At 45.7% G+C, this 13,648-nt stretch overlaps 1 protein-coding gene across 1 annotated transcript; it reads left to right on the forward strand.

Moving 5' to 3' along the window:
• Window positions 1-2,921: 2,921 nt before the first annotated feature.
• On the forward strand, window positions 2,922-4,152 carry LOC309563532 (C3a anaphylatoxin chemotactic receptor-like; the record flags this gene model as incomplete). Its single annotated transcript, XM_082267983.1, has 1 exon — window positions 2,922-4,152. One exon carries the CDS (start codon window positions 2,922-2,924, stop codon window positions 3,846-3,848), a length of 927 nt encoding a protein of 308 aa, XP_082124109.1. The 3' UTR covers window positions 3,849-4,152.
• Between the last annotated feature and the right edge of the window lie 9,496 nt (window positions 4,153-13,648).

Below are 13,648 nucleotides of genomic sequence, written 5' to 3' on the forward strand. Positions count from 1 at the left end.
CAATGTTTTGGCATCATTGGGCAAGGCAGTCAGCAGCAAGGTCCACCTTACTGCTGACGCGTGGTCCAGCAAGCATGGTCAGGGATGATATATTTAGTTCACAGCACACTGGGTAACTCTGCTTCCAACTTGGAAGGATGCAGGATAGGGCTCAATGCTGGAGCTCGCTTTGCAACCACATCTCCATACGGCTGGTGGTAATGAGGTGAGATCTGTCAGCTCCACCCCCTCCTCCTCCTCCATGCCATCCTCTGCTGGATTATCCTATGAACCACCAGTACCCCCCAAGGGTTCAAGGGGCCATTCAACATGTCAGGCTAAAAAATGCCAAGCAGTGCTTCAGCTGGTCTGTCTAGGGGACAAGAGCCACACCGGAGTAGAGTCTCTTTCAGCTCTGCAGAGGCAGGCTCAGAGGTGGTTCACATCATGGAAACTTGAGCCAGAAATGGTGTTGTGCAATAATGGCATTAACCTTCTATCAGCCCTTTGACAGAGAAAGTTGACACATGTGCCATGCCTGGCACATGTCCTCAATTTGGTGGTGCAGCATTTGTTAAACAGGTACTCAGGTTTGCAGGATCCTCTAAAGCAGAAGAGTCTGTAGCCATTTCAGGCGGTCATATACAGCCAGTGTTCGGATGGCTGAAATTCAGCAGGAATTCCACCTGCCCCTAAACTGCCTGATATGTGACATGCCCACCAGCTGAAACTTGACTTTGGCAATGCTGCACTTGCTGTATATGCAAAACAGGCATTCAGTGCTGCCAGAGGTTTTGTGACAGATAAAAGAGCTTGTCTGTCCACAGACTCTGTTGACTGGCTGACATTTATCAAAATGAATCATTCCTGGATTAGCAGCGGCTATGAAGCCCCTGATGCAGATGTCACTGCTTAAGTTTTATTGTGATCTTTAATCTCTGCAAGACTGTCTAGGCTGCCTAGCTTTGTGGGTGTTGATTTTATCTTGAAGTAATTTTTTGGTATAGGTTTCATGGGCAAAATTAACACCGAAGGACCAATTTTTCCACCTGTTTGACAGGTGCATATCATTTACATTTTTAACAGCAATGCCAATTCTTGCTTTCATCAAGAGCTCCTCTAGAAGGTTATGAGGTGAAGGTACCAACAAAACTCAAAAACCAATTTTTCCACAACTGTGTGACAGGAGCATAACATTTAAATTTTTTTCAGCAAAGCCAATTCTTGCTTTCATAAAGACTACCTCTAGAACGTTTTAGGGTGAAGGCACCACCAACACCCAAAGCCCAATTTTACTTCTATCCAAAGTCTGCAAAACAGACACGAGATTTTATCTAAAAACAAATTGGTAATCTTGGCCTGAGTGCACTATAATTTGGCTTCTTCACACAAGGCTTACTCACTGTGGTGCAAAAACCATCCCCGGTGTGGTGTGACTTGTTAGTGTTACAAAGTCTCAGGCATGGATGGGAAGCAGGGTTATTAAATTTGGCATTATCACTCTCTCATACTAGTCACTGGAAGTTCAACATGGCATCTCATGGCAAAGAAAACTCTGAGGATCTGAAAAGAAGAAATGTTGCTCTACATAAAGATGGCCTAGGCTATAAGAAGATTGCCAAGACCTTGAAACTGAACTGCAGTACGGTGGCCAAGACCATACAGAGGTTTAACAGGACAGGTTCCACTCAGAACAGGCCTCGCCATGGTCGACCAAAGAAGTTGAGTGCACGTGCTCAGCGTCATATCCAGAGGTTGTCTTTGGAAAATAGACGTATGAGTGCTGTCAGCATTGCTGCAGAGGTTGAAGGGGTGGAGGATCAGCCTGTCAGTGCTCAGACTATATGCCACACATTGCATCAAATTGGTCTGCATGGCTGTCATCCCGGAAGGAAGCCTCTTCTAAAGATGATGGACAAGAAAGCCTGCAAACAGTTTGCTGAAGACAAGCAGACTAAGGACATGGATTACTGGAACCATCTCCTGTGGTCTGATGAGACCAAGATAAAATTATTTGGTTCAGATGGTGTCAGGCGTGTGTGGCGGCAACCAGATGAGGAGTACAAAGACAAGTGTGTCTTGCCTAAAGTCAAGCATGGTGGTGGGAATGTTATGGTCTGGGGCTGCATGAGTGCTGCCTGCACTGGGGAGCTACAGTTCATTGAGGGAACCATGAATGCCAACATGTACTGTGACATACTGAAGCAGAGCATGATCCCCTCCCTTCAGAGACTGGGCTGCAGGACAGTATTCCAACATGATAACGACCCCAAACACATCTCCAAGATGACCACTGCCTTGCTAAAGAAGCTGAGGGTAAAGGTAAGGGACTGATAAAGCATGTCTCCAGACCTAAACCCTATTGAGCATCTGTAGGCCATCCTCAAATGGAAGGTGGAGGAGGGTAAGGTCTCTAACATCCACCAGCTCTGTGATGTCCTCATGGAGGAGTGGAAGAGGACTCCAGTGGCAACCAGTGAAGCTCTGGTGAACTCCATGCCCAAGAGGGTTAAGTCAGTGCTGGAAAATAATGGTGGCCACACAAAATATTGACACTTTGGGCCCAATTTGGACATTTTCACTTAGGGGTGTACTCACTTTTGTTGCCAGCGGTTTAGACATTAATGGCTGTGTGTTGAGTTATTTTGAGGAGACAGCAAATTTACACTGTTATACAAGCTGTACACTCACTACTTTACATTGTAGCAAAGTCTCATTTCTTCAGTGTTGTCACATAGAATAAAATATTTACAAAAATGTGAGGGGTGTACTCACTTTTGTAAGATACTATAATAAAGTGGCTGGTTAGTGTATATACATTTTTTTATATTAGAAGTTACATTATTTTCCTTACAATAATATGGAATTGAATAATTATCAGACAGATGAAGTAACTCTTGATGTCTTTACAGGTAAACAAGATGTCCAATGTCAGCAGTATAATGGAACCAACCACGTTTTACAGCCATGTGGATTTGTTCACTGTTCTGGTTTTATCTCTCACCACCCTCGTGGGTGTCCCCGGCAATGCTCTGGTGCTTTGGGTTACTGGAGTGAAGATGGAGCGGACCGTGACCACCATTTGGTTTGGGAACCTTGCTCTGGCCGATATCATGTGCTGCTTGTGTCTTCCATTTATCATAGTGCAGTACTTCTACTCAGACTGGCTGTACGGTCCTGTCCTCTGCAGGATTATACCCTTCATCATTCCCCTTAACATGTATACCAGTGTCTTCACCCTGGTGGCTATCAGCATTGACCGAAGGATTCTGGTTGTCCGTCCCGTGTGGGCCCGAAATCACCGAAGAGTCAAAATGGCGTGGATGATATGCTTGGCTATTTGGATGTTGTCCATCACGATGTGTCTGCCTGTCTCCATCTACAGAAGATATGACACCTCTGATAACATGACCATATGTTATTTAGAACCTCACATGATAAAGCCAAACAATCTTACACGTGCACTTTTTGGATTTCTGATCCCTCTTATTATCATTTGTATCTGTTACATTCATCTGGCTTTTAAAGCACAAAATATCAGATTTTCTGAAGTAGGAAGAAAAACCATCAAGATGGCAATAAGTATTATTATCGTGTTTTTCATCACCTGGGCCCCCCTACACATCATAAGAGTAATCCTGATATACACTAAAATTAAGGCACTGGACATCCTGGACGTTCTCATACAGTCTTTGGCGATCTTCAATAGTTGCATCAACCCAATACTCTACGTCTTCATGGGGAAAGACATGAAGCAAAAGCTGAGACAGTCTATTGGGGAGATCATGCAAAATATATTTAGGGAGAATTTATTATCCCCACCATCCAATGAGAACCAGCCCACCGCAGAAGAAAGCCTCCCGCTCTAATGTATGAGACGGATTTGTAGATGTTTTGGAGTTTTTCACTTTATTAGCAATTGTGATCAACTGCCTGCAGAAAATCTTATCAGTGCGTGTTAGGGTGGCCATACTGAATGTCCTGAATAATTCACAGGCCATCAGGGCTTAGTGCTTATTGACCATTTGGGGTGATAGGTGTTAGCAGTAATTACGCAGGCCCCCCCTCCCCCTTCCAAGTTGTCCAATCTGTCCACTTATCACTAAGCTGGAACAAGTCTGCTTATCTGTAAAGTCAGAAATCTTCATATTTTTGCTTGTCCAGGGCATGAAACATATACAGTAAATAATATATAAAAGCTGCGCTAAAAATTGAACGTTATAGGAACTGTGTAAATTAAGTGTAATAGTCCATATAAAGTCCCATTATAGATATAGGTGATAAGTGAAAAACAATACAAAAAATTTCCAAGTTGTCCGTTTATAGTAGGTGCATCCAACTGAAGTGCAGCTCTTCAATACAGGGACTAGAACAAAGTGTGCAAACTGCTTACCAGAAAAACCTAAATCAAACGCCTGATTTAGGTGATGAGTGTTCTCCAGATCCGTAGTGTGGCCAAGGATTGATAAAGACACTTGAGATGAATTCCAGCCTCAGGTGACACGATGCACTCAATAAGCGTCAAACATGTGCATGTAAAAGATATGAAAACTCATAGCGTGATACTGTATTTACCAGAAGGTGCACGTACCACATATATTGCACCCTACTTGTGTGGTCAACCATACAGATTGTAGATAAGTGCTGAAGTGAGAGACAGTACCACCACCAACATCACAAACTGCTTACCAGAAGCACATATAGTAGTAGCAAAAAGAGAGATGTAAATCCAAATGTGTGCCCAAAATTCTTCAGTCATACACATGACTTCCACCCACACAGGGCCGGTGCTTCCACTAGGCAAACTAGGCAGCCGCCTAGGGCGCATTGCAACCTAGGGGCGCAGCCATGAGTTGGCACTCTCTGTCCATCATGAATGATCCTTGTGAGCTGAGGGGAGGGGGCGGCAGTGAGGGAGGAAGAATGGACAGAGGAAGATGCCAGGTGTCTGGGGCTGAACTACCAGGCCCTGGCTTTCCATCACTGTTGGGGGGGGGGGGGTGGCAAGAGGCAGGAAGGGAGCCCACAGGAGTGCTGCCGTTCATTTCCATGGGTCGGTATTAATCAGGGAGCGGAGGAGAGCTGAATCTGACCCCAAGCTTGGCACTGGAGGGCGACACCTTTACTGGAATGGTCTGAGGAGGTTGGGGATTAGGGACGTGCGGAGTTCTCTGACTGCTGCTTCTCCCTTCACCAGGAGCAGGTTGGAGCTGTGGTGAGCACTGTGGTCCAGAAGAGGAGCATCCTAGGAGAAGGAATCAGCAGGATCACAGTGAAGGAGGGCAGAGTGCGGGCCACTCTCTTCATACCGCCCAGTGTCCCCAGAACAGGGGATCAGGGTCCCTGGGTGTGACATGGAGGTTCCCTGCTGTGAAAGGGTATCAGGGTCACCAGGTGTGCCATGGGGGATAGTGGTCACCGGGTGTAACAGAGTTTCGGGGTCACCAGGTGTGCCATGAGGAATTGGGGTCCCTGGGTGTGCCATGGGGGATTGAGGTCCCCGGGTGTGACATGGAGGAACATCAGGGTCCCCAGGTGTGACATGGAAAAACATCAGAGTTTCTGGGTATGACATGGAGGAACATTAGGTGCCCCTGGTGTAACATGGAGGATCATCGGGGTCCCTTGGTGTGGCATAGAGGGACATTAGGGTCCCCAGGTGTGATATGGGGTCACTGGGTATGACAGCATAACATAGAGGAGCCATCAGATCAGGGTCACTGGGTATGACATAGAGGAGTTTTTAACCCCTTCCCTTTTTATTTTATTTTTTTGGGGGCGCAAGTAGCTGGTCTTGCCTAGGGTGTAAAATAGTCTAGCACCGGCCCTGCACCCACATGTACAAACTGCTCACCAGATGCACAAATTTAGGTGCCAGATACCAAAGGCCAGTTCGGTTGTGAAATATCCAGAAAGGGATAAGACCCACAAAAATACCCAACTTCAGTCCCCCGCGGTGACCACCACCGACATAAACAGCTGCTTACCAGAAGTATAGTTAAACGTGCCGACAGCAAATACTTTTCCCCTCAGGAGTATGGATAATGCAGGTCTCAAGCAAATGTAATATTCATTGAAGTGCTGACAGCTGATACTGATCCCCTCAGGAGCACAAAGTACACAGATCCCAACCAAGAGAAGATGTAGTGTCCAGGGGTATCCCCGAAGGCGTCAAGCTTCTTGCATGGGAGAAGTTTGCTAGCTGCAGATTCCGCAGAGGAATCTCAATCCTTGGCCACACTACGGATCTGGAGAACACTCATCACCTAAATCAGGCGTTTGATTTAGGTTTTTCTGGTAAGCAGTTTGCACACTTTGTGCTAGTCCCTGTATTGAAGAGCTGCACTTCAGTTGGATGCACCAACTATAAACGGACAACTTGGACATTTTTTGTATTGTTTTTCACTTATCACCTATATCTATAAGAGCCGGTTCACACTGCCGCGACCTCTAAGTCGCCTCATAAGGGGCGACTTGTTAGCGCGACTTCAGCGCGACTTTGCGCGTATTCAGCGCGACTTGTATGATAGACGACTTTGTATGACTTTGTATTTGGTCAATCAGAATATGATGGTTCTGGTTCATGCTCAATCACACAAAAAAAAGTTCTTAAAATTTGTCGTTTTTGATAGAGAGCCAATTATTGAAAAAATTATTGAAAAAAAAAAATGAGATTTCTTTGGATTTAGTGTCTGGGGGGGTCTAACAAGTGTACCTGTGAAGTTTCAGCTCTGTAGCATGTCCAGAGCCAGAAAAAAAAGATAATTTTTCTTATAATTATTAATAGAGCAGTGTAGTGGCTTCTCTCCACCTTGCCTTTTTTTTTTCTGGCATTTATCGGGCATTTTTTGGGCGTCTTTGGAGGCAGGCATGACTTTTTTGGATTAAGTGTCTGGGGGGGGGGGGTCTAAAAAGATTACCTGTGAAGTTTCAGCTCTGTAGCGTGTCCAGAACCAGAAAAAAAAGATAATTTTTCTTATAATTATTAATAGAGCAGGGTAGTGGCTTCTCTCCACCTTGCCTTTTTTTTTGCTGGCATTTATCGGGCATTTTTTGGGCGTCTTTGGAGGCAGGCATGACCTTTTTGGATTAAGTGTCTGGGGGGGTCTAAAAAGTGTACCTGTGAAGTTTCGGCCCCAAAAAATGCCCGATAAATGCCAGCAAAAAAAAAAGGCAAGGTGGAGAGAAGCCATTACCCTGCTATATTAATAATTATTATAAGAACAATTATCTTTTTTTTATGGTTCTGGACATGCTACAGAGCTGAAACTTCACAGGTACACTTTTTAGACCCCCCAGACACTTAATCCAAAAAAAGTCATATCTGCCTCCAAAAATGCCCGATAAATTCCTGCAACAAAAACGCTCAGGTAGGGGGGAAGCCATATGCCTGCGCTATTAATAATTATAAGAAAAATGATCTTTTTTTCTTGTTCAGGACCATTTTAATGGAAAGTCAGATCACAAGTCGCTTCAAATAAGATAAGGATGCGACTCCCATTGAAGTACGGATACGGAATTGGCTAAAAGGCCGTGTCCAAAGGGTAGTAATAAACAGCGCATACTCAGACTGGTCTGAGGTAGTAAGTGGGGTGCCCCAGGGCTCAGTCCTGGGACCAACCTTGTTCAATTTATTCATAAACAGCATTGAGGTCGGGATCTGTAGTTCGTTATCAGTTTTTGCAGATGACACAAAATTGGCCAGGGCAATAACTGCACAGCATGAAGCAGATATCCTACAGAATGACCTGGACAAAATTACAGAGTGGGCAACGACATGGCAAATGAGGTTTAATGTGGAGAAGTGTAAGGTTTTGCACTTGGGGACCAAAAACATAAAAACACAATACACGTTAGGAGGGGAACCCTTGGGGGAATCAAAAATGGAGAAGGATCTGGGAGTCTTGGTTGATGATAGATTAGGCAACAGCATGCAATGCCAAGCGGCAGCTTCCAAAGCCAACAGAATATTAGCATGCATAAAGAAAGGGATGTATTCCAGAGATAAGACTATAATCCTTCCACTTTATAAAACTCTGGTCCGACCGCATCTGGAGTATTCTGTCCAGTTCTGGTCGCCAGTCCTCAGGAGGGATGTGTTGGAGCTGGAGAAAGTCCAGAGAAGGGCAACTAAGCTGATTAGGGGGTTGGAGGACCTTACCTATGAAGAGCGGCTGCAATCGCTCGATTTATTTTCCCTGGAGAAAAGACGTCTGAGAGGGGACATGATAGCAATTTATAAATATCTTAATGGGGATCTCAGCTTAGAAGAAAAGCTGTTCATTCGAAGGAATTGCATGAGGACTCGAGGACATACAATGCGATTAGAGGAGAAGCATTTTAACCTCAGGCAACGTGGGGGGTTCTTTACTGTTAGGGCTACAAGATTGTGGAATTGTCTACCACAAGAGGTGGTTTCTGCGGGTAGTATGGTGACTTTCAAAAGACTCTTAGACTTACATCTCAAGGATCAGGAGATTGAGGGCTATGTTAGATGATTACAGTCACACACACCTACACAGGTTGAACTGGATGGACTATTGTCTTTATTCAACCTCACCTACTATGTAACTATGTAACTATGTAACTATGAAGTCTATGGGACAAGTTGGATCACAAGTCACTTAAAAGTAATACAGGACCCTTTTCAGAAGTCGGAGCGACTTCAGTAGTGCCAATTAAGACGGCACTCAATGATTAACATTGCTTTTGCTATGTCAAGTGACTTGGGGCGACTTGAGGGCACACAAGTCGCCTCACAAGTCGCGGCAGTGTGAATGGGCTCTAATGGGACTTTATATGGACTATTGCACTTAATTTACACCGTTTCTATAACGTTCAACTTTTAGTGCAGCTTTTATATATTATTTTCTGTTAGGTGTATGTCACACTTTAAGTTGCTGCTTAGACCCACTATTATCTAGCGCGGTTACCACCCCCTTTTATCCTGACATATACAGTAAAACCTTGGATTGAGAGTAACTTGGTCTGAGAGCGTTTTGCAAGACAAGCAACATTTTTTAAAATCAATTTTGACTTGATAAACAAGTGGTGTTTTGATATACAGGTAATGTCATGTCACAACTGAGTATAAAAGAGAAGAGAGGCGCCTCTAAGTGTAGCAATATGGTTACATTTAATGAAGGTTCAACATTTAGTAACTCACATGGTTGATGAATAAAAAAGGCACATCTAAGTATGCAGGCACAGCTTGCACAGCTTCATGTGCGTTTTATGTGAGTGTATCATTTGATTTTTATAATAAATTACGGTTCATACGGAGAGCATTCGATTGTCCCCTTCTTTCTTCTACATATCGAAAAAAAGGAGTGTTATAAACAGGCAGAAAGGAGATTGGCAACCATCAAAGTATTCTTAAAGCGGAGTTCCGGCCACAAAATCGACATGATCGATTTTGTGGCCATCCGCTTGCTTTTCCTCACCTGAAACAGAAATGGATAGCTAGGATTTTTTTTACTTACCTTATTATTGTAGAAAGATATAGTCACCTTTCTTTCACTTCCTCCCTCGGCGGCCGCTTCCGGTTTGCAATGATTCCTGGGAGCAGAACGTCATCGCTCCCAGGGATCAATGCGACGGCACCGGCCCCGCTCGTCACTTCCGGTGCGACGCCGCATTCCCTGCTAAACAGCTTCTGGGCACACCGGAAGTGACGAGAGGGGCCGGTGCAGGCGCATTCTGGGAGAAGAAGACACGGAAGAGGATGCAGAAGAGGATCGCGCTGGCTTCAGCTGCCCACATCAGAGAAAAGTGAGTATTTCTTCTTGCAGGTAAGTGCGAACCGGGACAGATCAGAGGCTAGCCATTGTGGAATGTACTAGCCCTGACTGTCCCAGGGGTAGTTTCATTGAAAAAATGTTTTTGTGCCCGGAACTCCACTTTAAGCAAGCCCTGGATCTGACGGTGTGACTCCACCCATCCCCTTTGAGGGAACCCCACTTTGATGTGTAACCCCACTATATTCATGACCTCTCAGCAGTCTCCACTGACAGGGATAATGGTACAGCGAAGGGTGTCGCAGGTCCTTGCAACATGTCTGCCAGTAGCACAACCCCAGCTGTAGAGTATAGCAGGCAAATTTCTCTGCCATAGCTGCTACAGTGCAAAAAACAATACACTCCCTGCCACCCACACGCTCAGCGTCTAAATTCCAACTTGTCAAAATTGCTGGCATTACTACTCCTGCCTTTCCATTTGGTGGATTCTGCCCCCTTCTATGAATTTGCACAATGGCAGGTTCCCAGTCACTATTTCTTTGCATGTAAAGCCATTCCAGCTCTGTACCATCATGTGGAAGGCAATGTTTTGGCATCTTTGGGCAAGGCAGTCAGCAGCAAGGTCCACCTTACTGCTGACACGTGGTCCAGCAAGCATGGTCAGGGGCGATATATTTAGTTCACAGCACACTGGGTAACTCTGCTTCCAACTTGGAAGGATGCAGGACAGGGCTCAATGCTGGAGCTTGCTTTGCAACCACATCTCCATACAGCTGGGGGTAATGAGGTGAGATCTGTCAGCTCCACCCCCTCCTCCTCCTCCATGCCATCCTCTGCTGCATTATCCTATGAACCACCAGTACCCCCTAAGCATTCAAGAGCCATTCAACATGTCAGGCTAAAAAATGCCATGCAGTGCTTCAGCTGGTCTGTCTAGGGGACAAGAGCCACAGTCTCTTTCAGCTCTGCAGAGGCAGGCCCAGAGGTGGTTCACATCATGGAAGCTTGAGCCAGAAATGGTGCTGTGCAATAATGGCATTAACCTTCTATCAGCCCAGGAGATGGATAGGGCTGAATGGAACAAGTTGGCGCTACTGAATTCGAAGTCCCTGATCAATACTTCCCTGATAGAAGCCAATTATAAGGTTTTTCTACGATGGTACATGGTCCCTGTCAGACTGGCGGCGGCGGTCCCGGAGGCCTCTCCGTTGTGCTTCCGGGGCTGCGGTCAGTCGGGCACGGTCATGCATATCTGGTGGACCTGCCCCAAGGTCCGCAGATTCTGGATCCGGGTATAATATTTTATATATTCACTCACTGGCATTAACCTGTCTAAATCCCCTGCCCAAGCGCTTTTGGGCAATACCGATAGAACTGGCCCCCAAACACACCAAACGTTTGGTCGCTCTTATCTTCACGGTGGCCAAGATTGCCATAGCTTGTTCCTGGCGCTCCCTAGTGATATTGCTAGAGCTGCTCAAAGCTAAATTAACCTGGATTATGGTGAACGAACGAATGGTGGCTATCCTCCAGGACCCCTTTTTGAGAAGACCTGGGACCCCTGGATGAGATATCTGGCGGGACCCCAATAGTATGGGAGGCTCTCATCGGAGGCTCCCGCGGGGGCACCTTTCCACGACTTTTTTGGTTTCTTTGAGACGGGCCTGGACACCAATTTTTCCTTGCTCCTGTACCCTATTCCTTTCTCTACTTCCTCCTTTCCCTCTCTTCTCTCTCGGACTTTCTTCTCTTCCCTTTCTGTTTCTCTCTTTTCTTTTTGTATCTCCGCTGATCTGTACTTAAACAGACGCGGTCCCCTTGGGATCCCATTGGGTTTGACAGCGCCGCCTATTTCGGCTATATTGTTATACATTGTTGTACTTTAATCTGGTGTATTACTGAGGTTGCACGGATGTCCCGAGGCCAGGGGATGGGGGTGGGTTGGGGTCTGGATGGCCGCTCTCCTCCTCTCGGCGCAGTGTGTTCCCTTGCGGGGCGCCGGGGGAGGGGGAGGGGGCGGGTCTGGGCCTGGCCCGGGCCGCCTCGGTCAGGGACACAGATGGAAATGTATAGCTTGGAACTGCTGATCGCTGTTATGCGTTCCTTCGGAGACTGTGTCCCTAGTTCTGTTTTCTGCTCTGTATTAATGTATTTCACAACGGATATTTTCCACACTGTTTTATTGTGTATTTTTCCTTTGCATTTAAACCAAATAAAAATGTATTGAAAGTAACCTTCTATCAGCCCTTTGACAGAGAAAGTTGACACATGTGCCATGCCTGGCACATGTCCTCAATTTGGTGGTGCCGCATTTGTTAAACAGGTACTCAGGTTTGCAGGATCCTCTAAAGCAAGCCAGAAGAGTCTGTAGCCATTTCAGGCGGTCATATACAGCCAGTGTTCGGGTGGCTGAAATTCAACAGGAATTCCACTTGCCCGTAAACTGCCTGATATGTGACATGCCCACCAGTTGGAACTTGACTTTGGCAATGCTGCACTGGCTGTACATGCAGAAGAGGGCCGTCAACGAGTACCTGTGTCAGTATGACACAAGGGCAGGCTCCTAGCAGCTCTTCTTTTTTCCCCACGTCAATGGCTGCTGATAAAGGATGCGTGCACTGTACTGTCACCATTTGAGGAGGCCACAAGGATAGTGAGCCGTGGGGACCTTGCTTTATGTCTGCTTTATGCAGACACCATTCTTGCGACGCCACAGAAACCACAAGAGGAGGGGGAGGATAAGGATTATGGCAGTTTTGGAGGCATTGAAGCAGAGGAAAACATATGTGAAACCATAAGAGATGTTTTTCAGTCCCCAGAAACCTTGGGAGTAGTATGTGGCTGGCAAGAGGCAGTTCCAAATACTGTAATCCTCAGTGACTCTGCTTTGCATGCCTCCGCAAACTTGCGGTTCATGGGCTCCCTTATTTTTCAAAGCCTGTGAAAGAACCCAAGAATCCGTGTCATCAAGGATAAGGATCATTATTGGTTGTCAACCCTCCTTGACCACTGTTACAAGGGGAAAGTCTCGGTACTCATCCTGTCCTCACAGAGGGAGCATAGGATGAAATATTTTAAAGGACACCTTAAAGAGGAGTTTATGTAACACTTTTCTAGACTCTGGTAGGTTACAGTCTCATGGAACAGCTAGTTTTTAGGTTTCTGTTGGTCAAAGGAGGAGCAGTGAAGAAGGGGGCCGCTTCAGTGATGCATTTCAATTTTTTTTTTGTTCTCAGTGCCCAAAGCTGTCAGTTTCAACATCCCATCAGCAACGTCTGCATCACATGGTGGAGGTTTATCTAGAGGCAAAAGCAGACATTGAGAGCTTTCCGGTAGAAAATCCACTGGGTTTCTGGGTCATGAGAATAGACCACTGGCCAGAACTTGTCCAGTATGCAATTGAGCTGCTAGGCTGCCCAGCATCCAACATGCTTTCCAAACAGGCATTCAGTGCTGCCAGAGGTTTTGTGACAGATAAAAGAGCGTGTCTGTCCACAGACTCTGTTGACTGGCTGACATTTATCAAAATGAATCATTCCTGGATTAGCAGCGGCTATCAAGCCCCTGATGCAAATGTCACTGATTAAGTGTTATTGGGATCTTTAATCTCTGCAAAACTGTCTAGGCTACCTAGCTTTGTGGGTGTTGATTGTATCTTGAAGTAATTTTTTGGTATAGGTTTCATGGGAAAAATTAACACAGAAGGACCAATTTTTCCACCTGTTTGACAGGTGCATATCATTTAAATTTTTAACAGCAATGCCAATTCTTGCTTTCATCAAGAGCACCTCTAGAAGGTTACGGGGTGAAGGCACCAACTACACCCAAACACCAATTTTTCCACAACTGTGTGACAGGGGCATCAAAATAATTTTTTTACAGCAAGGTCAATTCTTGGTTTTATCAAGACTACCTCTAGAAGGTTATGAGGT

This window comes from Pelophylax lessonae, assembly GCF_965119305.1.
Source record: "Pelophylax lessonae genome assembly, chromosome: 9".
Lineage (NCBI taxonomy): Eukaryota > Metazoa > Chordata > Amphibia > Anura > Ranidae > Pelophylax > Pelophylax lessonae.